General features: G+C 43.7%; 2 protein-coding genes across 2 annotated transcripts in view; one reads left to right on the top strand and one right to left on the bottom strand.

Moving 5' to 3' along the window:
* PLEKHA8 (pleckstrin homology domain containing A8) overlaps positions 1-8,429 on the bottom strand; it is a 105,598-nt gene extending 97,169 nt beyond the window's left edge. Inside the window, exon 1 of the mRNA XM_082259470.1 lies at positions 8,221-8,429. Coding sequence (XP_082115596.1) covers positions 8,221-8,308 — 88 coding nt within the window. The 5' untranslated portion in view covers positions 8,309-8,429. The remainder of the gene's footprint in view (positions 1-8,220) is intronic.
* Positions 8,430-8,608: 179 nt separating this feature from the next.
* Positions 8,609-24,315, top strand: FKBP14 (FKBP prolyl isomerase 14). The gene is made up of 4 exons (XM_082258821.1): positions 8,609-8,883; positions 12,972-13,123; positions 22,915-23,042; positions 24,109-24,315. The coding sequence occupies exons 1-4, from the start codon at positions 8,696-8,698 to the stop codon at positions 24,265-24,267; spliced, it is 627 nt and encodes a 208-aa protein (XP_082114947.1). The 5' UTR covers positions 8,609-8,695; the 3' UTR covers positions 24,268-24,315.
* The last annotated feature ends 592 nt before the right edge of the window (positions 24,316-24,907 follow it).

Genomic DNA, 24,907 nt, shown 5'->3' with positions numbered 1-24,907 from the left:
CCCGCTGAACCCACAGTTCCAGCAGTACAGGATATCATTAGCTTCCTCAACCGCAATTGTAAACTGCTGCAGGATGCTATAATAAGGGCACAAGCAGCCTCTAAAAAGATTTTTGACAGGAAGAGGAGAGGGGAACTAATCCTTCAACCAGGTGACCAGGTATGGCTATCTACATGCAACCTCCGCCTAGCCTGTCCCTCAAAGAAATTGGCACCCAAGTTTATTGGACCCTTCCCGGTCAAGAGGAAACTCAACGAGGTCTCATATGAATTACACTTACCTGATTCTCTTAGAATTCATCCGGTGTTTCATGTCTCCTTGTTAAAACCTACAGTCCCTAACTCCTTCCCGGGCAGAAGCTCGGAACCACCCGAACCTGTGATTGTCGATGGGGAGGAAGAATATGAGGTGGAAGCTATTTTGGATTGCAGGAGGAGGAGAGGTCAATTACAGTTTCTCATAAAGTGGAAAGGTTACGGCCTGGAAGAAAATTCCTGGGAACCGGAACGGAATATCCATGCTAAAGAACTGATCTATGCTTTCTTTCGCAGTCACCCACAAAAGAAAAACCTATTGGGCACCCGGAGGTTGCCCTTAAGGGGGGGGCAATGTTAGGAACACTCCCTGTGTACACTGAAGTGCTGTCATGAATCTGCCAGTTAAGAGTTAACTTAGTGCAGACTAATTGCACTAATTGGCAAAAGGCTGGCCTATTTAAACACCACAGCAGCACTGAGCCATTGCTGTCTTGTCTGCAGCTTTACCTGTACTTCCTGATCCTGAACCTGCTGTTTCCTGTTGACTTCCTGATCGACCTCCCGGCTTGTCCACTACTTCGTCTGCTTGCTGCCCGCCCTGACCTTGGCTCGTTCCTGTGACCACTCTCCTGCCTTATCCTTGTCGGCTTATCTGCTTCCGATTCTGGACGTGTTCACCTCCTGGTGGGGCAACCCTGGGGACCGCGACCTAGTGTTAGCTTGCAGCGCAGTCTATCCCCACCACCAGGGGCTCTAGTGAAAACCAGCTAGCACTTAGACTCCGCACCTCAGACTAGCCCGTGTCTACCACCAGTGTGACCCGTCCGTGTTCCTGTTGTACCAGATCCCACGAGGCTACCTCTGCACGTCAGGCTCAGCCACCAGCACCATTACAGTTGCTGACAAAGTACACCCCTTCATAGTATTCCCTGATGGCAAAAATAAGGGATGAGGTGGCAACCCGAGGCAGGACCCAAGAGTTCCAAGCAGGAGATTGCCCAAAGCACCACACTGCCTTCACCGGCTTGCCTTCTGCCCATATTACATCCTGGTGACATCTCTTCTCCACTCGCATCCGCCCATCCATGCGATGTAAAAGAAAACTTGGTTCATCAGACCAGGCCATCTTCCTCCACTGCTCCTTGCCCAGTTCTGATTCTCACGTGCCCATTGTAGGTCCTTTAGGCTGTGGACACAGGTCAGCATGGGCACCCTGCTCAGTCTGCGGCTACACAGCCCCATACATAACAAACTGCGATGCCCATTTTTCTGCTTTCAACTCATCATCAGAGACAACATGTTACCTGGCTGCCTAATATATCCCACCGACTTTCAGATGTCATTTTAACAAAATAATAAGGGTTATTCACTTTACCTGTCAGTGGTAATAAAGTTGTGGCTGATCGGTGTAAGAGCTCTCACATATGCATATAGTAAAGGGATAAAATGCTTACAGCGCCATCAATATATGGCCTTATAAACACTTTAGAGTGACAGGCGGTCAGACTTGACAGCTCAGTTTCAGTTCCTGTTAAACTTGTCCTAAAAAAAACACAAGAAGAACTAGGCAAGCAATTTCTAATAGCAGGATCCAAAGGAAATATGAAAGTTGGGACAACCCACCCCACCTGGGTAAAACCAGTCTGCCTACTTATTCTATAAATAACCAGCGTGGTGAAAATACATTTAAAAAAGGTTTAGAAACCCCAAATAAAATTTGTAAGTTTAAATCTGAAAAAGTCAAGGGGCCTAAACGCTGTGGGGTGGGGTGTATGAATTTTAATGTCAGGGCAAAGTCTATCTGGTGGTGTATAGGGTGTTATAACAGTACGAGAAAAGACACAAATATCAGCCCTAAGATACATTGTCTATATATACCATTCTGCCTGCATTAGTGGCGGTTCACACATATGCGAGGTCAAGACATTGCATGTGATTCGCAGCAGTGATCGACCAATATTGTTTTTTAGTGGGATACTGATACCAATATTTTCAGACATTTAAAAAAATTTTTTTTCTTTTTTTTCTTTTCACAGGTACAGTTGTGGAGGGATATTGGGGTCTAAAGGACCCCAAACCCCTCCTCTGCACTTAAAAGCATTCAAAACAGCCTAGTTTGGCTGTTTTGAATGCTGTAATTTTTTTGAATCTGGCGCCGAATACACTTCAGGGTTTTTACATGGAGACCCGATCAGAGCCGAATGCGGCTTTGATCATGTCTTCTCTTCGGCGGCCGTGGAGGTAGGATGCTCGGGTCTCCCGGTGGGATGGGAGACCCAAGCGAGCTGCGGAAGGTGGCGGGAGGGGGGGGGGGGGGACGTCCCCTCCCGCTCCTTGTAATGACAGCCGAGCGGCTTCTCAGCCGCATCGGTTGTCATTACAAGACAGCCGACCATCGGCTATGGACGCCGGTACAGGGGTGATGCCTCTAGCTGCAGGCATCACTCTGGTACAAGCACTTTCCAAAATATCGGCAATATCGGTAAATCCAAAGGCCGATTCCGATATATCAGGGAAAGTGCAGATCGGCCCTCGATATATTGGCATTGCCGATAATCGGTCGATCCCTAATTCGCAGCGCACTGCTCTGCAAATCACATGCAATGTCTGTGCGTTGCCAATTTAGCCATACAGATTGCATGGCTGAATTCGCATTGCATTCAGACCAAAGTCACACAGGACCCTTTTTTTGGTCCGCACCAGAATCGGATTCACACCTATGCGATCCAATTTATATCCGAACTGACAGTTCGCACTGCAATATGCCAATTGATCTGGGGGTATGGTTAACTTTGTATTGACACCCCCAGCGATTCGCATATGGTAGTGTGAACTGCCTGCATGTTGAGTGCGATGCGGAAAACCGCAGTGGATTTGCAGGGTTCCCGCATCACATGTGTGAACCGGCACTTAAAGCAGTAATCAACAATTTGTTTTTGATCTGCGGTGTAAAAAAAAAGATAAAGTTGAACACCATGCACAAAAATGTTCATGAAAATATGTTCTTCAAAGGCCACAAAGGATATAAATGCACTTTGTATGCACCAAATACCTTTAAAAATCCAGATATTGCTGTGTAAATATAGCAGTGAGATAATCACTATGCAAAGAGCAGAGCTGTGGGAAGGAATCCAGCAGGCTCCACCCACTACAGGCAGCCTGCTGAAAACTACAGGAGGGGGCGGAGACAAGACCAGTCCCCCTGCACAAGAAGAGAGAGCGGCAGTGACCGGTCTTTTCCACAGGAAGCTCCTGCAAAGTTTCACACTGGATTATTAAACAGATCTGGGAGAAATATACAGAGCACTCCAAGATCCAAGGAAGAATACATATGGCTCTTGTATTTAGAACAATAATTGCTTATCCAAGAGTTCAGCTTTAAAGTGTAAGCCCACAGAAAAACTAACTGACTCTAAACCTGCTGTCTGCCAAATTCTAAACCTAATCCATCTAACCCTGTAAAGCAAAAATCACTTTACTTACCTATTCTGCAGCCCATCCGGGCCGGTCTCCAGCAACGGAAGGTCTGTGCAGGGGAGGACCAACAACGGCTGTGAAATGCCTGGGAAGTGACGTCACCAATAGACTTACTAAGGGGCTTCCATTGTAGAGTGCCTCTCCTGCACCCACCTCCATGCTGACAGCTGAGGCTGGGACCAGACCGGATCAGCTGCAAAATAGGTAAGTACAGCCATTTTGGCTTTACAGAATTAGATAGATTAGGTTTAGAATGTGGCACAGTGCAGGTTTAGTGTAAATTAAGTTTGGCTTGAACTTCTTAAGTCTCAGGAGGTGTGTACCGCCTAAGGTATTGCTGTCATTTATTTAAAGTTAAAGGAAAGTTGCTTTTTAATCAAACAGCTGACAGGCAGGGTATTTGTGACAGAGGACCCCCTTTTGGTCTCTACTGCCATAAATGCATCCTTCTGCCTGTCAGCTGTCATGTTCACTGAACCACACATGTGCAGCTCAGCGAAAATTTACGGCCCGATCGTTCCTCGATCTATGCCGCGGTGATGTGACTCTCGTACGCCTGCGTGGGATTGGCATTATCGCAGCCAGGACTATCAAGTGGCCAAAGGCATGAGTCCCGGAAGGAAGACTGGGCAAAGATAGAAGCGCCAGGGGCCCGCTGGATTGGTCCCAGCGCTGCGCTAGAGGACACCATATGACAGGTAAGTCTGACATAATGTAATAATATCCTGTATAATAATATGCTGTGCATACCAATACATTATGGCATAACCCACCTGGGTGGGTTGGGGTGTTCTTAAAAAAAATAAATAAATTTGTAGCAGATTTTACATCCGCTTTAAACCCTTAACGCCAACGCCTCCTGGCCCTTTTACATAGTTAGTGAGGTTGAAAAAAGACACCAGTCAATCAAGTCCTATCATGTGTGTGTGTTTGCCGTTAACAGTACGTTGCTGTCATTAAAGTGCCCATCTAATAGTTTTTTGAAACTATCAATGCTCCCTGCTGATACCACTGCTTGTGGAAGAGAATTCCACATCTTTACCGCTCTGACAGTAAAGAACCCTTTAGGCAGTTTAAGGTTAAACTTTTCTTCTAGTTTTAGTGAGTGGCCGCTAGTCCTTTTATATTCCCTTTCCCTTTTAAAAGATTTAAGATGCCAAAAGGCAGGGCGGGTTTTATGATTATGTGACCGCAAGCAGCGATCGAGAGCTTTTTGTTAGCCGCCAGTAACTGTGCTGGGAGTGGTTTCTGCAATATTACATGCAAATTTGCAGCCGCCCAGCGCCAAGGCCCACCCGCTGAGAATCGGCATATTTACCTGCTGTCAGCACCAACAGGTTAATATTAACACACTCATTCAGGCCAGATATTATAGGTCTTAATACTTCTGGCTGCAATAGGAGAACTGTGACAGAAAAGCTGTACTGTCCTTTGCCTATTCTCTCCCCTCTCTCATTCACAGGATACCTTATATTCTGTGAACCGTTCACCAAATACAAGGCGTTCTGTGAATGGAAAAGGGGAGCGGAGATGCAGAAAAAAGGCAGTATTAAAGGAAAATCTGGATGGCTGCACACAAAACTGATATCCAAATGCCTTGATTCACTTACATTAAAACCATGAAGAGAACTACATGTGCAAGCAAGGGAGGAACGGCTTACATGTTTCACACACTAATTGTCAGCCGGATTTTCCTTTCATTATTGCTGTGACTGGGCGAGCATCCTGCATTGAGGAGATCATGCCGTTGGAGCCAGATCACCGGTGAGCAGCATGGAACTTTTGTACAGTGTAGCTTTTGTTAGGGATGCACCGATGCTGTTTTTTTTTTCGGCGAGCACGAGTACTGATACCGTTGGTCAATTACTCGCTGATACAGAGTACCGATACTTTGCGGCCATACAAAATTAATGGGCTCAAATCGCACTACAAAGAATCGCATGTGTAGCATCCTCCTAGGTAGGTGCTAGGTAAATGCATTGTTTTGCTCCATCTGCCTATCAGGGGAGCCTGATCAGTAGTTTTGCCTGTTACATGTGTCCATGTGTGATTCACTTGGTCTGAGGGAGTTTCCCCACTGTATCCAATAGAGGAGCCTGTTGGACAGTGGAGGAAACCAAGCCAGTGACACACAGGCTTTTGTGGCTGTCCCAGTGGGAGGGCACAAGAGTGGTGCATCCTGGGATAGGCTATAAAAGCCAGGGGCACATGTGACAGGGCGTCTTTGGGCCGGAAGCCAGGTCTCGGGAGGAGGGTGACGGCTGTCTCTCCTCCTGTCAGCAAGGAAGGTGGTCACAGGCGGTCGGCCTAGTGCACCAATGGCGCTTTTCCACTGCATGGTACGGATCGGTTTGGCACTTTTCCACTGCATGGTACCGCATGGTACAGGTTAGAACGTTTTGGTACGGTTTGGTACAGCGGCGCTTTTCCACTACATGGTACGGCGTCGGTACGGCTCGCTTAAACAGTACCACCTCGGTTGGGGTTCCAAGCAGGCCGTACCGATACCATATCCCACAATCCTTTGCATGCAGCATTGATTGTTTGTCACTACTAGCCACTGATTGGTCAGAGAACCGTTGTAATCCCACCCACTTACTACTACTACAACAGTGGAAAAGCAAACCGAGCCGAGTAGAGCCTATACAGTGCTGAAAGGTGCCGACTCGTACCACGCAAAGGTAAAGCAAACTGAGCTGAGCTGGGCCAAGCAGTGCCGAGTGGAGCCGAGCCGGTACTTGCAGTGAAAAAGTGCCACAAGTGTGTGATGCTGAGCCAGGAGGTCCAGGATACTGACAAGTGGAGCTGAAGGCAGAGCAACCTTGGAAAAAACAGTGTCCGTGAGTACCGGGAAGCTTTCCAGGGGTCTGCCCAGGAAGGGGACCACTCCAGTGGAGAGTCAGTGGACAAGGGCTAGCATGCATGGGAAGTGATAAAGGGGATGCCAAGTCAGGACCATGAAAAGAAATCCAGTCAGGAACCTATTTTACACTTCACTTCAGTGGCAAGGCGAAGCAGCGGCCTTGCTGCACACACTACAGTCAGTTGTCCTCAGGATTGTGCATAGTTCAAGTTGGAGTATCCCACTCATCCCTTCTCCCATCCAAGTTCAAAAATAAAACACAAAAAAACAAATCCACTGGACTGTTCATTGTCTGAGCCAAGTCTTAAAGTGATATGTTTTACGGACTGTTGCTATGGGTAACCCAGGGTAATCCACACTCAGCAGCTCCCTAGGGGGCAGTGCTACACATGCGCTTTCTGCACCACTTCTATGTGAACCCAGGCTTGTCATAGTGGTTTTAGCCTGGGTTCACACAGGAGCAGTGTGGGAAACCGCATGCAATTCAGACAGGAATCGCACTGCATTCCTGTGTAAACTGCATGTGATTCTTTGCAGTTCTACTGTAAGATCATTCTGGAATCCCTATTATCTCTACTGGGGAACAGGGGGGTCTATCTATCTTCACCATTACAATCTGATTGGTCCCTTTAGTAGTGGGCCATTCTTACAAATCGCCTACACAGAAAGCAAACTTTCTTTCCAGGGAATGGCTACAATGGAACTCCAAGCTCTGAGCACTCTGGAAAAAGCCGCAAGCCAATAACACAAACTGAGAATAAAATTGCTGGATAAGTTGTGAACATAAATACTAAAACCAAACCCCTCCAGCTTGCCATATAGCCGGGGAATGACATTTTTTTGCCCTTGATAAAATGCCATCTAGCTGCAGATTGAAGGGGCGATATAATGACAGGAGGGGGTGTGTGTCATCATAGGACTGTAATCAGATGGGCAGAGCGGTGATCCTCTGTAACGGAGAATAGTGGACTGTAGATCAGCATTATTTATTATAGGTATAGCACGGTAAATTAACGCAGCGCTTTAAATATTTTTTATGGGTCAATCAGGGATAGACAAGCAGAAGTCCTCATTCACATTTAAAAAACAGGTTTGTAATTGTGTGACTTCAGCTGAACTCGCACGATTTCAAACCTGCATTTCAGTGCGAGTTTGGGGCGATTTGAATGACATCTGTGCAGGTTCATGAACAGATGTCTATTGAAATCGCCCCCAAAGTTGCCAAAAGTAGCGAAGGAACCAATTTTGGAAATCAGTGTGGCACCGCAAAGTTGGAGGCGCACTGATAGGGACAGTGCCATTGCCGGCAATAGACTGCGATTTGGCATGTCAAATCGCAGCGATGTGACAAAGGTTATTTACTAAAACTAAAGCAGCTGTTCATGACAACCAATCAGCTTTTAGATTTCATTTCCAAAGCTTCACCAAACAAGCTGAAGCTAGAAGCTGATTGGTTGCCTTGCACAACTGCCCCAGTTTTAGTAGATCCTTCCCCCATTGTTGGGAATGAAAAGTCTAAGTATCATCTCTAACCCTGTACAAAGTTAGTGTGCTGTGTACAACCCCACCCTGTACCCAGGCAAAGCCTTCTCCTGGCAAGCCTGCATTGCCTCCGGCACTCACCACTCAGATAATTGGTCCACTTGTACAAGATGCCCTCCATGCTGCTGGCAGTGACAGGCTCCGCCCCGCACGCTCCGGACTCGGGCATCGGTCCCGATCTCCTCCGATCACACGTTCACACAACAAAGTGACAGGCAGCGCTGCGATCAACGCATCTCCGTCGTGAATGGCAACCACCGGCCGCTCTCAGTCTGTGGGCAGCAGAAGCTGGTGACGTCACGGAACGCCCCTTTACGTTTCAATCAGCAGAGAAGTCTCCACGCCCGGAACCTTCTTCCGGGTGTGCGTGCTCAGCCAACCGCATTCCAGAACCAGGGAGGTGTGGTTTATCTACTGACTAATGAGAGAGAGCGTTCGGGAGAGGTTCACGCCCACTCCTCTAAGCCTATAGGATCGGGTGCTGCAAAGTTAAATGGCCCTGGAGCTGTGTATGGTTGTGTAGTGTGTGTGCCACGTCTGCGCCGCTGGAGGGAGGATGATGGAGGTGATAGTACTCGCTGCTCTGCTGGCCTGTGCCGGGGGCGCCCTCATCCCCGAGCCTGAAGTTCACATCACAGTGATGGAGAAGCCTTTTATCTGTAAGAGGAGGACTAAGAATGGGGACATGCTGCTGGTGCACTTTGAGGGCTTATTGGAGAGCAATGGAACCCGCTTTCATTCAACGTGAGTCCTCCCCTCCCACATAGGATGGGGCCCATACAATGCTACCTTTAGATGTCTATAGTATTGTATGTATGTGAAGGCAGCAGCACTGTAGGGATCATTGCGGTATGTGAAGGCAGCACTGTAGGGATCATTGGGGTATGTGAAGGCAGCAGCACTGTAGGGATCAATGGGTATGTGAAGGCAGCAGCACTGTAGGGATCAATGGGTATGTGAAGGCAGCAGCACTGTAGGGATCAATGGGTATGTGAAGGCAGCAGCACTGTAGGGATCAATGGGTATGTGAAGGCAGCAGCACTGTAGGGATCAATGGGTATGTGAAGGCAGCAGCATTGTAGGGGTTTTATTGGGTATGTGAAGGCAGCACTGTAGGGATCATTGGGTATGTGAAGGCAGCACTGTAGGGATCAATGGGTATGTGAAGGCAGCACTGTAGGGGTTTTATTGGGTATGTGAAGGCAGCACTGTAGGGATCATTGGGTATGTGAAGGCAGCACTGTAGGGATCATTGGGTATGTGAAGGCAGCACTGTAGGGATCATACACATGGGTATGTGAAGGCAGCACTGTAGGGATCATACACACAGCTGTGCCTGCATACAAATGGGTTCTGTGTTTAGCAGTGTATGAAATGGGATGCAGCAGCGTCCAGCGCTAGAAGAATTGTACACATGTTAAACACGAGAACATTAGGTGCGTGTTTTATGTTGGATCTTCTGCTTACCGTGCCTGCAAGAACTTGCCTTCTGTGCAGAGAATATATTCACATGTCTGTGAATGAGCCCTGCATCCCCCTCAGGCCTCATTCCTCTCCTAGGTGCCTTTCCTCCTTGCAGCGGTGGTTCGGCGCAAAAGAATAATGGAATGACTGCAAACTAGGGATGCACCGGTGTCGGTGACGATACCAAGCATTTGCGTGAGTATCGGTATTCGTGCAAATGCTGCCAAACAAATAATAAATTTGCGTTAACACACAATGGGTGCAATTCCTGTCTGAATCGCATGCAATTTACCCCACTGTGTGTATGTGTGTGTGTATGTGTATATATATATATATATATATATATATATATATATATATATATATATATATATATATATATATATAGCACAAGCGGTAGGAATGTTTAGCGCTTAAATGGTAATTCATTTCAATGGCCAGAATAAATTATGATTCTGACCAATGATTTGATACACCTAAACACATTACACACTTTTACAGTAGGGTTGCACATGTATATAATATACAGTGCTGCTGCCTTCACATACCCATTGATCCCTACAGTGCTGCTGCCTTCACATACCCATTGATCCCTTTACCTTTCCGAACCGTACCGTACTGAATCGAATCGTACCACTCAGTGGAAACTAGGCTTTCGGTACTACAAGTTTCAACATAGCAGCCAGGCAACCAGCATTTTAAAGTTGACCCCCTCCCTCCTTCCTCACTGACCATACAAAGTAAATGTATATAGCTACAAAAGTACTTAAAGCGGTAGTATACTCCGCTTTTTACTACAGGTAAGCCTATAATGCACGGTTTAGGAGATATGCGCTCTGAAGGTCCGGCGGAAAGTGAACTCCCATGTGCATGCACGGGAGTGACGTCATTGCGGCTTGGGCCATTCACAGCGCCGGAGCCGCCGAACCTGGAAGAGATGCCGAGGGAAGAGGTCAGCTGCCTCAACGGTTCCAGGTGACTGTGTTGGGGCTTTGTTCTAAGTATTAATGTGCTAGCATGCTCATTATGCCTTTGCCTGCAGGGTTTGTTGTGGTTTTGTATTTGTTTTTTGTTTTTTTGTTTTTTTTTTCCCTCTCCGAGATGTAGAATTTGACATCTTTGCAAATGCACAATATGATGTAACTGTGTGATTGTGCAGTTTAAGGACAGGATCTCCCTGAAGGGACAGGTGACGTGTCCTTCCCAATGGGCTTTTGTGCGGCCAGGGCTATGTCACTAGTATTTTAGGGGAAACCAGGAAGAGGACACTAAAAAAAAAAAAAGTAAGTTGAGGCAAAAAAATGTATTGTCGGGGAAACAAGTGGAGGTGCATGCTGATGTCAATTTTAGCAAAAGGTTGGAAAGGTCCACTTTAGGATAAGGTCCACACTTGCGGCCTTCACATTCTTCTTAGGACAGATTTACTTGAAATGTCAGGATAAAATGGGACACTTAAAAGGTGGTGACCCTTGTACATGGGGGGGGGGGGGGGGGGGGGGGAAACAGACACCTGGCAATCCATACCTGTATCTGTCAAAAAGGCTCATCCACATGCCCTGCAAGTTTGAATTTTGCAGGTATATGCTCAAAATTGAGTTGGCAGTAGATCTTGTTTATTAAAACCTTTCATCCACTTGACACATGATAAAAGCAGCAAAGTTGGTGGGAGTATCAAACCAGCCCCCTTAAATGATTAAATATTTTGCATCCCTTAAAGTTCATCTAAACTTTAATTTCAAAGCGATGGAAGTAGCCAAAGCTTGAGCATTGTGCAGAGTAGAGCCCTTACACTCCTTGTGAAAGCAGTGGTCTCTCAGCAGATTTCCATTGAACACCCTGTTAGGTCAGACCTATAGTCCTACAATCTGCAAAGCTCGTGCTTCCTCCTGATTGGAGAGCTCTACCTCAGCAGGTGGTTAGACCCCTGCAGAGAGACCACTGCTTCCACATACAGAAGCTTCTCTCTGCAGGATGCTGGCAGGGGACAGGCTTTCTCAAGAAAATTAAGTGCTTTGAAGTGTGTGGGTTTTTTTTTTTTTCCACCGGAATTATACTGTTTGTTTTTAACATGAGGTCATTTAGGCTTTAAATATGTCCATTAATTCTGAATGGTTTAAGAAACCTGTTATCAACACAAGTCCAAAGCCTGCTGACACCGCACTAAAGCACTCTATTTTCAGCTGTGTGACTATCATTTAGGCTCCGTTCACATGTCCGCGTATGGATCGCGGCGCGATTCCGCCCGCGATCCGGAGATTATTGCAAATCGCGGGACGCCTGTGCGTTGCCCGTGATTTGCAATAGCCCCCCAAACGCTGAGCGATGTTGCCGCGATTTCCGCCTGCTGAATCGCGGTAATATCGCGCAAAAAAAAATTGCGGGACGCATTACGCCCAAAAAAGTACAAGAGCTTCTTTGGAGCGTATTGCGTCCCGCAATTTTTTTTTTTTTTTTTTGCGCGATGTTACCGCGATTCGGCAGGCGGAAATCGCGGCAACATCGCTCAGCGTTTGGGGGGCTTTTGCAAATCACGGGCAACGCACAGGCGCCCCGCGATTTGCAATAATCTCCGGATCGCGGGCGGAATCGCGGCAATTCTGCCCGCGATCCATACACTGACATGTGAATGCAGCCTTAACCTCTTTAGACTCAAAGCTGAACTAAATCCTCTTATCCCTTTCAGCCAAGGAAGCTGCCATCTTGGCTCCTATTTGATTTGCAATTGCCATTGTGGTGCACATGTGATCAGTTATGACATCAGCCGTTTGGTTATTTAACAGTTTACTTTTTCTTCTTACCCTTGAAATTGCAGTTCTACATGGGAGTTTGACATTCCCAAAATCCTTAGACTAATTGAATGCTGTAGGTTTGCCAACCTACAACATAACCGGTGCTTTTTGGTTTGGTCCCAGTGGTAGTAACTGGTAGGTATGCCAGTACAGTTCAGGACCTCATATAATGTATTATGTGTTTACTAAATCGCAATACACAATCTTACTATATTTAGAGATCTTCTTGAAGCTCAGTTCACACTATTGCTGTGCAATTTTAATGCATTTTTCAGTGCGATTATGCAGTGCCACTTAGGATGTAGTTAGTATATTCTATGGAGCCAAATCTTATTCCAAACAAGTAGCACAGGAAACATTTCAAAATTGCACTGCATAGTTGCATTGATGTGTTTAGGTACCATTGAAAATGTGACTTCCCTTGTCATGCGATGCTGTGTGGTTCATCGCATCAGAAATCGCACCAACGTGAACCAGAGTTCATGCTTTTTCAGTTGTACATTAAGAGTGCAGTCCTTGTTTTAAAATCTTTATTTTTATTTTCCTGGACACTTATGATACTGATCTGATGTTCTTCAGTTATGCAGATAACAATAACCAGCCTGTATGGTTTACACTTGGCATTAAAGAAGCTATCAAAGGATGGGATAAAGGCCTCAAAGATATGTGTGTGGGGGAGAAACGGAAGCTGGTTGTACCTCCTTCACTGGCTTATGGAAAAGAAGGGAAAGGTAACGGTTTGTTTGGTTTTGTTTGTTTTTTTTTTTGTTTTTGTTTTTTTTGTTTTGGGGGGGGGGGGGGGAACTTGCTAGAAAATGTACTTGTGCTTAATGTGTCATTTATTATATTTTGGGAGGGTTAGCCATTGGTAGACATGGAGGTCTCTGTCATTAAGGAAAATGACAGGAACTAGTAGGCCTTTAAGACTAATTGCTTAGTGGGAAAAGATCAACCCCCTCCAAAAAATGACTTCTAAACTCAATCAGGTGTAGCTAATCTCCTGCTCAATGGCATGTAAAGCCATTGGACTTTAAAATGGGATCAGCTGTCGTCATTTTGATTAGCTCAGCATGTAAAGAGCTTTCCTGGAGAATTTCAGAGTGCAACTGAAGCAAACAACCACACCATTATTTTTTTATTTTTATCCACTGTGTGTGTGTGGAGTAAAGTCTATCGAAAGAGCTTTCTATTTAAGAGACTTTAATAATTTCAGTTTATTCAGCATGAAATGGGAGCTTGGTTATGTAGCATGAGGCTGTAGATTTGCAATTTTCTTTTTTGGTACTATGGGGATAGTAATATTGGGTGTATGCTATAGCGCCCCCCCCCCCCCCCCATTAGGTGGGTGGACCACCTGTCACCGCTTGGAATGGCAGATGTCCATTTTATAATGGGGGATTTCAATTATCCGGATATAGACTGGGCAGAAGGAACTGTGCATTCATCTTGGACTCCCCATTTCCTAAATGTTTTGCAGGACAATTTCATGGGTCAGATGGTGAACGCCCCAACAAGAAACGATGCATTACTAGAGCTACTGATTACGAATAATACAGACCTGATTGCGGATTAAACTGCAACTTGGGGGAAACAGTGACCATAAGTCATAGTTTCAGTAAAATCATAGACCTAGGAATCATAAGTGTAATACAAGGACACTGAATTTTAAAAGCCAATTTCTCTAAACTGCACTCTTTGCTAGAGGATATTAAATGGGATAGAATCCTAAGAACAAAACACAGAGGAAAAATGGGAGTGTTTTAGGAACATACTAAATAAAGGTATTGGCCAGTGCATTCCAACGGGGAATACGTTTTTTAAGAGCTAAAAAACTCTTGGTGGCTAAACTTCAACATTAAAAATGCATATAAAAACTAAACAGAAAACCTTTAAAAAAATACAAGTCTGAGGGGTCATTGGCAGCATTCCAAAATTACAAAGAATGCAATAAGAAATGTAAGCGCGAAATCAGGGCTGCTAAAATAGAACACGAAAGGCATATAGTGAAAGAGTAAAAAAAAAAAAAAAAAAAAAAAAAAAAAACAAGAAATTCTTTTAAGTATATAAATAGTAAGAAAGTGAAGCCAGAACACATTGGCCCCATAAAGGATGACAAAGGGAATGTGGCTACAAAGGACAGACAGAAGGTGCTAATTCAATTTTCAGCCTTTACAAAAGAATTGGGGGGGCTACATTAACCCAGCTTGTAATGTTAAAGTTAATATGTCACAGGAAGCACCGTCATGATTAACAGATGACAGACTCGGAACTAAACTTGAAAAACCTAACATAGAAGCCACTGGGACCGGATGGCTTACACCATAGGGTCCTTAAAGAACTCAGCCAGGTGATAGCCAAACTATTGTTCCTACTTTTTTATGGATAGTGTGATGGGAATAGTACCAGCTGATTGGGGAAAGCCAACGTGCTACCAATATTTAAAAAAGGGCCAAGATGTATCCTGGGAACTACAGGCAGGTTCGCCTAACATCAATACAATAGCCTGTAAGATATTGGAGGGGATAAGGGACTATACGATATTGGAGGGGATAAGGGACTATACAAGACTTTAGTAATGAAAACGGTATCATTGGTAGTGATCAGATTGGATTCATGAAAGATCGCTCTTGCCAGACCAATTTATTAACCTTCTATAAAGAAGTGAGCTGCCATCTAACGGAAGTCCTGAGGATGTGGTGTATCTGGATTTTGCAAAGGCATTTGATACAGTTCCCCCCACAAAAGTTTACTGTACAAACTAAGGTATGGACCCTAGAGTGTACCTGGATTAAAAGCTGGCTGCAGGGGAGGGGGAGTGGTGATAAATGTGGGGTCCTCCAGAATGGTCTGGTGTAAGTGGGGTCCCCCAAGGATCTGTCCTTGGATCAATCCTATTTAATTTATTCGTAAACGACCTAGAGGCTGGGATAAACAGCACAATCTCCATATTTTGTGTACGATACAAAATTAAGCAGGACAATAACTTCTATGCAGGATATAGCAATATTTTAAAAAGACCTGAACAAAATAGGGTGGGCATCTACATGGCAAATGAGGTTTAATGTTGAAAAATGTAAGGTAATGCATTTGGGTGCCAGAAATACAAAGCCAAGTTACTCACTAGGAGGGAATCTAAGATGGAAAAGGACCTGGGGGTCCTAGTAGATGACAAGCTCAGCAATGGCATGCAGTGTCAAGCTGCTGCAAGCAAATCCAACAGAATATTGGCATGTATTTAAAAAGGGGATTCACTCCAGAGATAAAACAATAATTCTCCCACTCTATAAGACTCTGGTCCGGCCGCACCTGGAATATGCTGTCCAGTTCTGGGCATCGGTCCTCGGGAAGGATGTGCTGGAACTGGAGAGGGTCTAGAGAAGGGCAACAAAGGGAATGGAGGACTTCAGCTATGAGGAAAGACTACAAGCATTGAACGTATTCTCTCTGGAGAAGAGACGCTTGAGGGGATGTATCGGGGTACAAACTATTCAGCGAAAAGGAGTATAAAAGGATTTGTGACCATTTGCTAAAATTAGGTGGTTTAACCTTAAACTGTGTAAAGGGTTCTATACTGTCAGAGCGGTAAGCATGTGGAATTCTTTTCCACAAGCAGTTGTATTAGCGAGGAGCATCAATAGTTTTAAAAAAATATTATATGGGCACCTTAACGACCACAACATACAAGGGTATATGTACTATTGACATAAACACACTCATCATAGGTTGAAGTGTGTGTGTGTTGTTTGTTTGCCTCCGTAACTATGTAATGAATGAAAGCTAAGATAACATGCACTGCATTGATACATTCACACAATTTCATAGTAACCATGAGATAAAACAAAGTTCAAGAATATTCCTTTATCCTATTTTGCAAATCTATGTACATTACAAACTGTATGATTAAATAGGTTCTGATATCGCGGTTTTACTAACCTGACAGCTTATTCTAAATAGGAAGCCTTTAATTGTGTTTGCAAATATTAGAATAAGTCCTTACATTTAAAGAGCACCTGTCATTCAGATCCATCATGGCAGTGCTTGTTAGCAGGCATCCACACGCCTGCTGCCAACACGTTCCCTCATCTTGTCACTGCCGCATCACCAGCATCCCCATTAAAGTGAATGGGACTGTCAGTAAGTCACAGCAGGTCAAAGGACAGTTGCTTTTTAAAAATTATGATTTAAATCAAAGCTTTTTCCTCGTGATTTAAACCCTATCCACCCTGCAATCAACTATGGGTGGCAAGGAACTGTTAAAGGTTCTCTGGGGAAAAAGTTGTGGATGGATACAAAAATTTTTTCAAAGGCTTTATCAATGCTTGGAAAACAGTGGGGTCTATTAAGTGAAAGGTACCTGGTATAACATACCCTCCCTGGATCAGGCCATCGCTCCAAAATGGATGATAGAGCCAGGAGGAAACTGTCATAAATTCCAACAACTGCTTCAAAGTTGCTGTAGGCCTCTTGGTATTCTCTCTGACCAGAGTGGTCATGTGCAGGTGACAACAATATCACAAATTCTCCACAAATGTGGTATGTATGCAAGGTTTGCAAGAACGGGGGGGCATGGCGGGCCACATGCAGTCACGACTGAGCTTTGCCAAAACTTGCCTTGAAGATTGAAGCCACGTGGAAAAGGTGTTCTAGTTGGATGGCACTAAAATTAAGATATTTGGCCTCAATACCAAACTATATCTGATGGAGGTTCAATGCAGCCCACCATCCAAATAACACAATTTCTACAGTAAGGTATGGAGGTGGTAATATCCTTTATTTGGGGGGGTTCTCTGCAGCAAGGACTGCACCCTGCACCTTCAGATTTTTGTCTGAAAATTCATAATCTGCTGTGGTAAGCACTATACGAGCGATCTGAAAATCAGCAGGTTGTTTGTCAGATGAAATTTTACTTCTGATTTATTTTTTTTATTGTGTACGGGCCTTTAAACCCTATTGGAAATTTTGTGGAATGACTTGAAGGCATACAGGGTTTACACTTTCCAAAGAAAAGGAGTTGCATGTCCAACGTATAGAAACCAGTGCCCTCTACCATATTGCATCAAGAGCAAATGGAGTATATTTACAGAACAGATTGCACAGAATCTATCCACAAAGATCCCCTATGTAGGATTTCTGTTCAAATTATTTTATCTCTAGGGGCTCATCAGCTTAGGAAGATTGCTTTGAAGACAACTCTATGTGCAAAGTTAGTAGAGACATATCCCCACAGACTAAAGGCTGTAAATAAAGCAAAAGGTGGTTCAACAAAATACTGACACAAGCAAGTGATCATTTTCCAACTCTTCAGTTTTAAAAAAATAAAATAAAATTTCTTACTTTTTTTTTTTCCCACTTGGATGTTTAGAAGTTGCACAGATACAGCTGTATATGGGCGCTTAGTGCCTCTTGGGACTTTCATCATCAGGCCTCAGTGGTGCAGGTCTACAAGGCGGCCATCTGGTCTTCCACGCACATTTTTATAAGGTGGATGTGTTGGCATCTGCGGATGCCTCCTTTGGGCTGCAAGGGTTTGCAGGCTGCGGTTAGAGGATTCGTCCTCCTTGAGGGTGTACTTTTTGTCAGGTGAGCTTCAGTTGTTCCTGGTTGAGCTCCTAGGTTACCTGGTTGGCTATGTTTAGCCCTGTTGGGAATTGTTTCTTGCTGGGTTGTTTCCCACCCCTCATGCTGATACTGGTTTGGGATGTCCCGTTTGACTAATGAAGATATGTCGCTGTGTCTGTCAATTGAATGAAGAACTGGATTTTGTCTTGCCGTAAAATCCTTTTCTGTGATGTTCATTGACGGACATAGCACCCATCTCTCTGTGGAGTTGGGTTACATATTCTTCTGACCCTGCTTGTTACTAAACTGAATCCTACCGCAAGTGGGGAGTATACTACCCGGGACTGCCCCATGGTGTAGTTAAAAGTTCTGTTTAACCCTTTTCCGCCTAGTGTCCTACTCCTAGGAAGCGCAGCATAACCCATTCGACTAATGAAGATATGTGGCTGTCAATGAACATCAGAGAGAAGGATTTTATTGTAAGCCAAAAATCCAGTTTTTCTCCCTCACTGTTTTTGCATTGCCTGTGCTGCAACCTCACCAATTTTAAAACTGGAATACATCTAACAGCAATTCGTCAGATCATCAAATGTGCTGTGCTTCAGTGGTACCAAGGCAAATCTCATTATACCTGCAAGCTCTGAATACATCCAAAAAGCTTGGTTTTCAAGGGAGAAATGGAACACAGTGCACCTGATGGTGAAGATACAAAAACTTCAAAGAAAAAGTTGTTAAACTACACTTGTAATTAAGTGACCTGATCGGAGCATATTTCCCCCCCCCCCCCCCCATGCAACCCATTTAATAGAATACCAGGTCACAGTAACATTAATTGCTTCAGGAAAGTCACCAGCATAAGGGATGGAAGGTAAGATGGAAACTCTAAAGTGGATATTGCAGGTACCAGGGAAATGGCACTGCCATCTCGGGTAGCATGATGTTATAGGGTTGATTTACTAAAATGAGAGTACAAAATTTGGTGAAGCTCTGCATAGAAGCCAGATGTCCATTTTTATTTATACAGTTGTGCTCATAAGTTTACATACCCTGGCAGGATTTATGATTTCTTGGCCATTTTTCAGAGAATATGAATAGCACAAACTTTTTTCTTTCACTCGTGGTTAGGGTTTGGCTGAAGCCATTTAATCAACTGTTTATTACTCTTTATGATTAAAAAAAGAAAACTACCCAAATGACCCTGATCAAAAGTTTTACATACCCTGGTGATTTTTAGCCTGATAACATGCACACAAGTTTGACACAAAGGGGTTTGAATGGCTATTAAAGGTAACCATCCTCACCTGTGATCGGTTTGCTTGTAATGTGTGTGTGTGTGTGTGTGTGTGTGTGTGTGTGTGTGTGTGTGTGTGAAAGATCAATGAATTTCTGGACTCCTGACAGACCCTTACATCTTTCATCCAGTGCTTCACTGACGTTTCTGGATTCTGAGTCATGGGGAAACCAAAAGAATTGTCAAAGGATCTGTGGGAAAAGGTAGTTGAACTGTATAAAAGAGGAAAGGGATATAAAAAGATATCCAAGGAATTGAGTGGTAATTGGCAGTGTTCAAACTCTAATCATGAAGTGGAAAATGAGGGGTTCTGTTGAAACCAAACCACGGTCAGGTAGATCAACTAAAATTTCAGCCATAACTGCCAGGACCTTTTTTTTGGGGATGCAAAGAAAAACCCACAAATAACTTTCAAGTGAAATAAAGGACTTTCTGAAAAAATGTTGTGTGACTGTTTCAAAATGCACAATAAGGAGGCAATTGAAAGTCTGCATGGTCGAGTCACCAGAAGAAAGTCATTCCTACGCAAATCCCACAAAGTATCTCGCTTACAATACGCCAAACAGCACAGAGACAAGCCTCAAACCTTCTGGCACAAAGTCATTTGGCGTGATGAGACAAAAATTTGAGCTTTTTGGCCACAACCATAAACGCTACATTGCAGAGGAGTCAGCAAGGTCTATGATGAAAGGTACATTATTCCTACTGTGAAACACGAAGGTGGATTGCTGATGTTTTGGGGATGTGTGAGCTACAAAGGCACAGGAAATTTGGTCAGAATTGATGGCAAGATGAATTCAGTATGTTATCAAAAAAATACTGGAGGAAAATTTGCATTCATCAGCCCGGAAGCTGCAGATGGGACGTACTTGGGACATTCCAACATGACAATGATCCTAAACATAAGGCTAAGTCGACCTGTCATTGGCTACAGCAGAATAAAGTGAAGGTTCTGCAGTGGTCATTTCAAGTCTCCTGACCTGCAATATTATTTAGCCACTCTGGGGAGATCTCAAATGTGCAGTTCATGCAAGACAGCCCAATAATTTACAGGAACAAGGCTTTTTGTCAGGAAGAATGGGCAGCTCTACCATCAGCTCTACCATCTAAGAGAGCCTCATCCACAAATGCCACAAAAAACTTCAAGCTGTCAATGATGTTAAAGGGGGCAATACACGGTATTAACAACTGGGGTATGTAAACTTTTGATCAGGGTAATTTGGGTAGTTTCTGTTTTATGATTTGAAAAGAGTAAACACAGTTGATCGATAAAGGGCTTCAGCCAAACGCTAACCAGGAGTGAAAAGTTGTGTTCTTATTCATATTCTTTGAAAAATGGCCAAGAAATCCTACCCTGGCCTAGAAATCCTACCCTGCCAGGGTATGTAAACGTGTATGTGTGTGTGTGTGTATGTATGTATGTGTGTGTATATATATATATATATATATATATATATAGATAGATTATAATGTGTGTATATTATGAGAGAGAATGAATTAGACTCGAATTGCTATGGCCTTTTGCAAGAAGTACTAAAATGCTTTTAGGCTTCTAACTCAGTTCTGTCAGATGACACTACAATCCCAAAACATTGTTATGCAATTCTACAATTTGAGGTCAGATGATGATGATGGCTACAATACCAAATACAGGCAGTCCCTGAGGTGCAAAGGACTCACACATATGAGACAACAGGAAGTAAGGAATTCTACCCCTAGAAAGAGACATTCACTCTTGTAAGAGTTATCATTAAGCTTTATCACCAATCCTTGGTTTCCATAACAACCCAAAATTTTCAAAATCCTATTGTCACAGGGAGAGAGTAAGGTTGAAATCCTCTGAACGAGCAAAGACTGCAAAACACAACTTCCAGGGGTGTTAACACTTATGCTATCCATAAAACTCAAATTATTCTTATGGCTGAAGTTGCACCAAAAAAGTGTGTAACGTGGGGCTGCCTGTACACTTGCACTTTAGAAAATGCCATTCTTTAGGGTTTGCATGCTCTTGCCCTCCCACTCTTTCTTACCTGTCTCCTTCTTTCTTTAGAGTTTTAAAATCTTATTTTGTCACTTTTACGCATTTTTGTTAGCTTTAACAGTCGCACCACTAATTTCCTGGTGAATGTTATTGTTTGAACCGTGGCTTTGTGCACCGCGCACGTAGTTAATAGGCTTTCCTTTATACCTACCACAGGAATACTGCTAATAAATGTTACACTATCAACACTTAAACTGTATACTAACCTCCTATTTGTCTTGTACTTAATCCAAAGTGTATTCTGGTGTTACATGAATAGTCCTTTTGGAAAACAGCGGCACACTACTCCAGAAAAAAATGCATGTGGATTATCACTCTTCCTTTTAATGCTGCACTTGCTAAAACTGGTAAGCTTTAAACAATATGCATGGGTTTTCTTAGGTCCATGTTAATTAAAAAATATGCTATATAGATGCTATAAATACTGTTTTTATAAAAAGTCATTGTGGGGGGCTAATTCATAAAATGCAGGCTGAGGTGTGGAACGTACAGTATCTTGAGTAGTTTTCCCTATTTAACGTACCTGAGAAAACTAAGGCCCCTTTCACACAGGCGGACCATTCAGATCCGCCTGTCCATTTATTTATTTATTTATTTTTTTTTTTTTTTTGCGGATCTGAATGGATGCCCCATGCATCTCTATGCGCCATCGGATGTCAGTGGAGACATGTCCGCTGACATCCGATCCGTCAAATCTGGACAGATGGAAACCCTATTTCCCATCCGTCCAGCGGATCGGATGAGAACGGACAGACGGTCCATTCTCATCCGATTCCCCCATAGAGAACAGCAGGGACCTGACAGCTCTGTCGGTGGATCGTGTGGGTTTTTTTTTTTTATTTCCACCCCCCCCCCCCCCCCCTCTCTTCGCCGACGGACTCCCCTGTGTGAAAGGGGCCTAAAGCTGGAGCAAATGCAGGAAAGTGTTTCTTCCCCCATCAACACGGGGTGGGGGGGGGGGGGGAGGATTCCCTTCTGCAGAGCCATAGTGTTCTCCTCCTGGTGTAGGTGTGGAGCTGTCCCCACTGGGAGAACACACTAATTACTGTTAGCAGCTATTATAGCCGCTAGCAATAATTGCATTTAAATCCAAAAGGCTGGTTGTACCCAAGTTGATTGCTCAACATGGGTACTTCAGCCTACCCATACTTGGTTCAATTTTGCATAGTCTACGGCCGGCTTAAGTAATTACACGAGAGGCCTGTTGCATGACATTGACATTTAGAGCTGAGTGCAGTGCACCCCCTTTTTTTTTTTTTTTTTTTTTCCCCTAGTAGGTTTGGGTTACTGGATTTGTAAGTGCAGTACCCATAGCAGCCAATTGGAAGCCAACAGTACAAGATGGTTCGTGATTGGCTATGAATTATTCGACCGAAAAGCCCCCACAAGATTAGGAAATCCCCTGTTGACAGCGGAATCGGCAACACCATAGGGAGGTGTAGGGTGAAGTGAGAACAAAGAACAATAGACTTCTATAGTGATCATTACATATTCGTTCTGTCAATCACAGATTTCAAATTCTTGCAATTTCAGGAGCTTTGCAGCCATCTGTCATTGTAAATAATCCTAATGTATCCATCTGACCTTCACTCATCTGTGCTGATTACATGTTTTTATTTTATTTATTTTAGGAAAAATTCCACCAGACAGCACATTAATCTTTAATATTCATCTTATTGAGATTCGAAATGGACCACGATCGCATGAGTCATTCCAAGAAATGGATTTGAATGATGATTGGAAGCTGTCTAAAGAAGAGGTAACTAATTCTTTGCTATCTCAAACATAGATAGACGTTCTTCTCAAATCAACTGCTGGGGTCATTAACGCCTGTCGGTTATTGGCAGATGCTTGGTGTGTGTGTTGTGCTTTCCTTTTTTTCCTTTTTTCATTCTGGATTTCTGATCAAGCTTAAAGCCGTAAACTTGACAGGCGTTTTGGCTATTGCACGATTATGTGCATCTGTTCAAGGACTGTTCTGCTAATCTCAAACTGGGCAGTTGACAGGAGCTATTTGATCTGCTTTTGGTTAGAACTGGCCATTGGTTAAAGACTACACAATAGGAGAGCTGCCCATCACTTTCCAGATTTGGGCTTCTGTTCAAATATATTTTACGTGGAACTTATAGTTTCATAGTAGGTAAGGTTGAATAAAGATAATGGTCCACCCAGTTCAACCTGTGAAGGTGCACTCAAAAGGGAAAGTTCCGCTTGGTTGTAACCGCACCTTTCACTGCCACTTTTGGCACTTCATTTTTTTTTTTTTTGAGGCGTGGGAGTGGGTACCTGCTTTTAACGGGTACCTTGTCTACTCGGATCGCTGCGGCGGTCTAATGAAGTTCGAATTGGATATGTCTGTCCTGGGACCAGTGGGTGACCTGACAGTGCAGCACTGGAGAGCATTGTTTTGACAGGTAAGTCTGTCATAATGTGCAAACATGTAGTTTATACTAGCACTTTATGGCATAAACTACCAGGGGGCCCATGCAATTAAAGAGAAGCCACGTTTTTAGTTCTGCTCTAAGTAATTTGCTGAGAACAGATCGGCATTGTGGGTACTGATGTCCCTCCACCATACATTACTTCTTTGGCTTTAGACTGCGTGATCCTGAGTCAGGACCATCCCAAACTTCTTCATCTGTTTTGAAGATTACTGCTGTCTCCTTCTTCTCCCCCCCCCCCCACTTACTAAGGGGTTTGTCATTAGAATAGAATTTGTCCTAAATTTTGCAACTGAGCTTTAGATGCTGGTCACTCCTTTTATGGTACCGGGCTCTTGTGTCGAATAGATTTTAATTTTCTCTACCTCCCATTCCATCCACCAGGTGAAAGCATATCTGAAAGCGGAGTTTGAGAAGCACAGCAATGATTTGAATGAAACCCAACATGAAATTTTAGTTGAAAGCATATTTGAGAAAGAAGACGAGGACAGCGATGGTTTTATTTCTGCCAGAGAATTTACATATGTTCACGATGAGCTATGAACATGGGTTGTTTCTAAGTCTGTGGGTTGTATGAATTTAAGTACATTTAAGTTTTGCTGATAACATTTTCTGTTTTCCCAGAGAGTCATAGTAACCAGATTATTTATTTTGCAGTAGTTGAGAAATAAATTGGTTACTGTGGGACAAAACAGACTATCTGGGACACTTAACCACCAAATACTCATTATGGCAATGTGTCTAATATCACTGCGAACTTTGTCAAAGGGCATTAGGCTGTTTCTTTGTATTTAAAAAAAAAAAAAAAAATTCTGAAATAATTAGGAATTTATTGACTGGTGCAGTTGACCACCTTCTTAAAGGCCTGTGGCAACCGGCTTTTGATTGGTTCATTGAAACAGGTTTTGCACTTCCTAAAGGCCCGTACATACCATAAGAAAATCTGAAGGGAAATTTCGTCCCAACGACCGATCTGCTGATTTTCGGATTGTTAGTATGGTGCTTTGACAGCTGACAAAAAAATCCTGGTGTGCAGGCTATAAAATGTTTATCGTCCGTCAACACAACATCTGATTTTTGTCTCATTAGTACAGTTTTCCACGGTACAAAATCTTAAGAGCAAGACTAGGCATGCTCAGACGAAAGAACACATACAAAGCAATTCAACACATGACATCACTTC

The sequence above is a fragment of the Pelophylax lessonae genome (assembly GCF_965119305.1).
Source record: "Pelophylax lessonae genome assembly, chromosome: 5".
NCBI classification, from domain to species: Eukaryota; Metazoa; Chordata; class Amphibia; order Anura; family Ranidae; genus Pelophylax; species Pelophylax lessonae.
The sequence above is the reverse complement of the archived record's forward strand: the minus strand, read 5'-3'. Positions and strand labels throughout refer to the sequence as shown.

Bases quoted from the DNA above. Each gene is read 5' to 3' on its own strand.
- FKBP14 (XM_082258821.1), top strand. From the start codon at position 8,696: ATGATGGAGGTGATAGTACTCGCTGCTCTGCTGGCCTGTGCCGGGGGC. The intron at 13,124-22,914 runs GTAACGGTTTGT...TATTTATTTTAG, and splicing joins TTATGGAAAAGAAGGGAAAG to GAAAAATTCCACCAGACAGC. The intron at 23,043-24,108 runs GTAACTAATTCT...TCCATCCACCAG, and splicing joins GGAAGCTGTCTAAAGAAGAG to GTGAAAGCATATCTGAAAGC.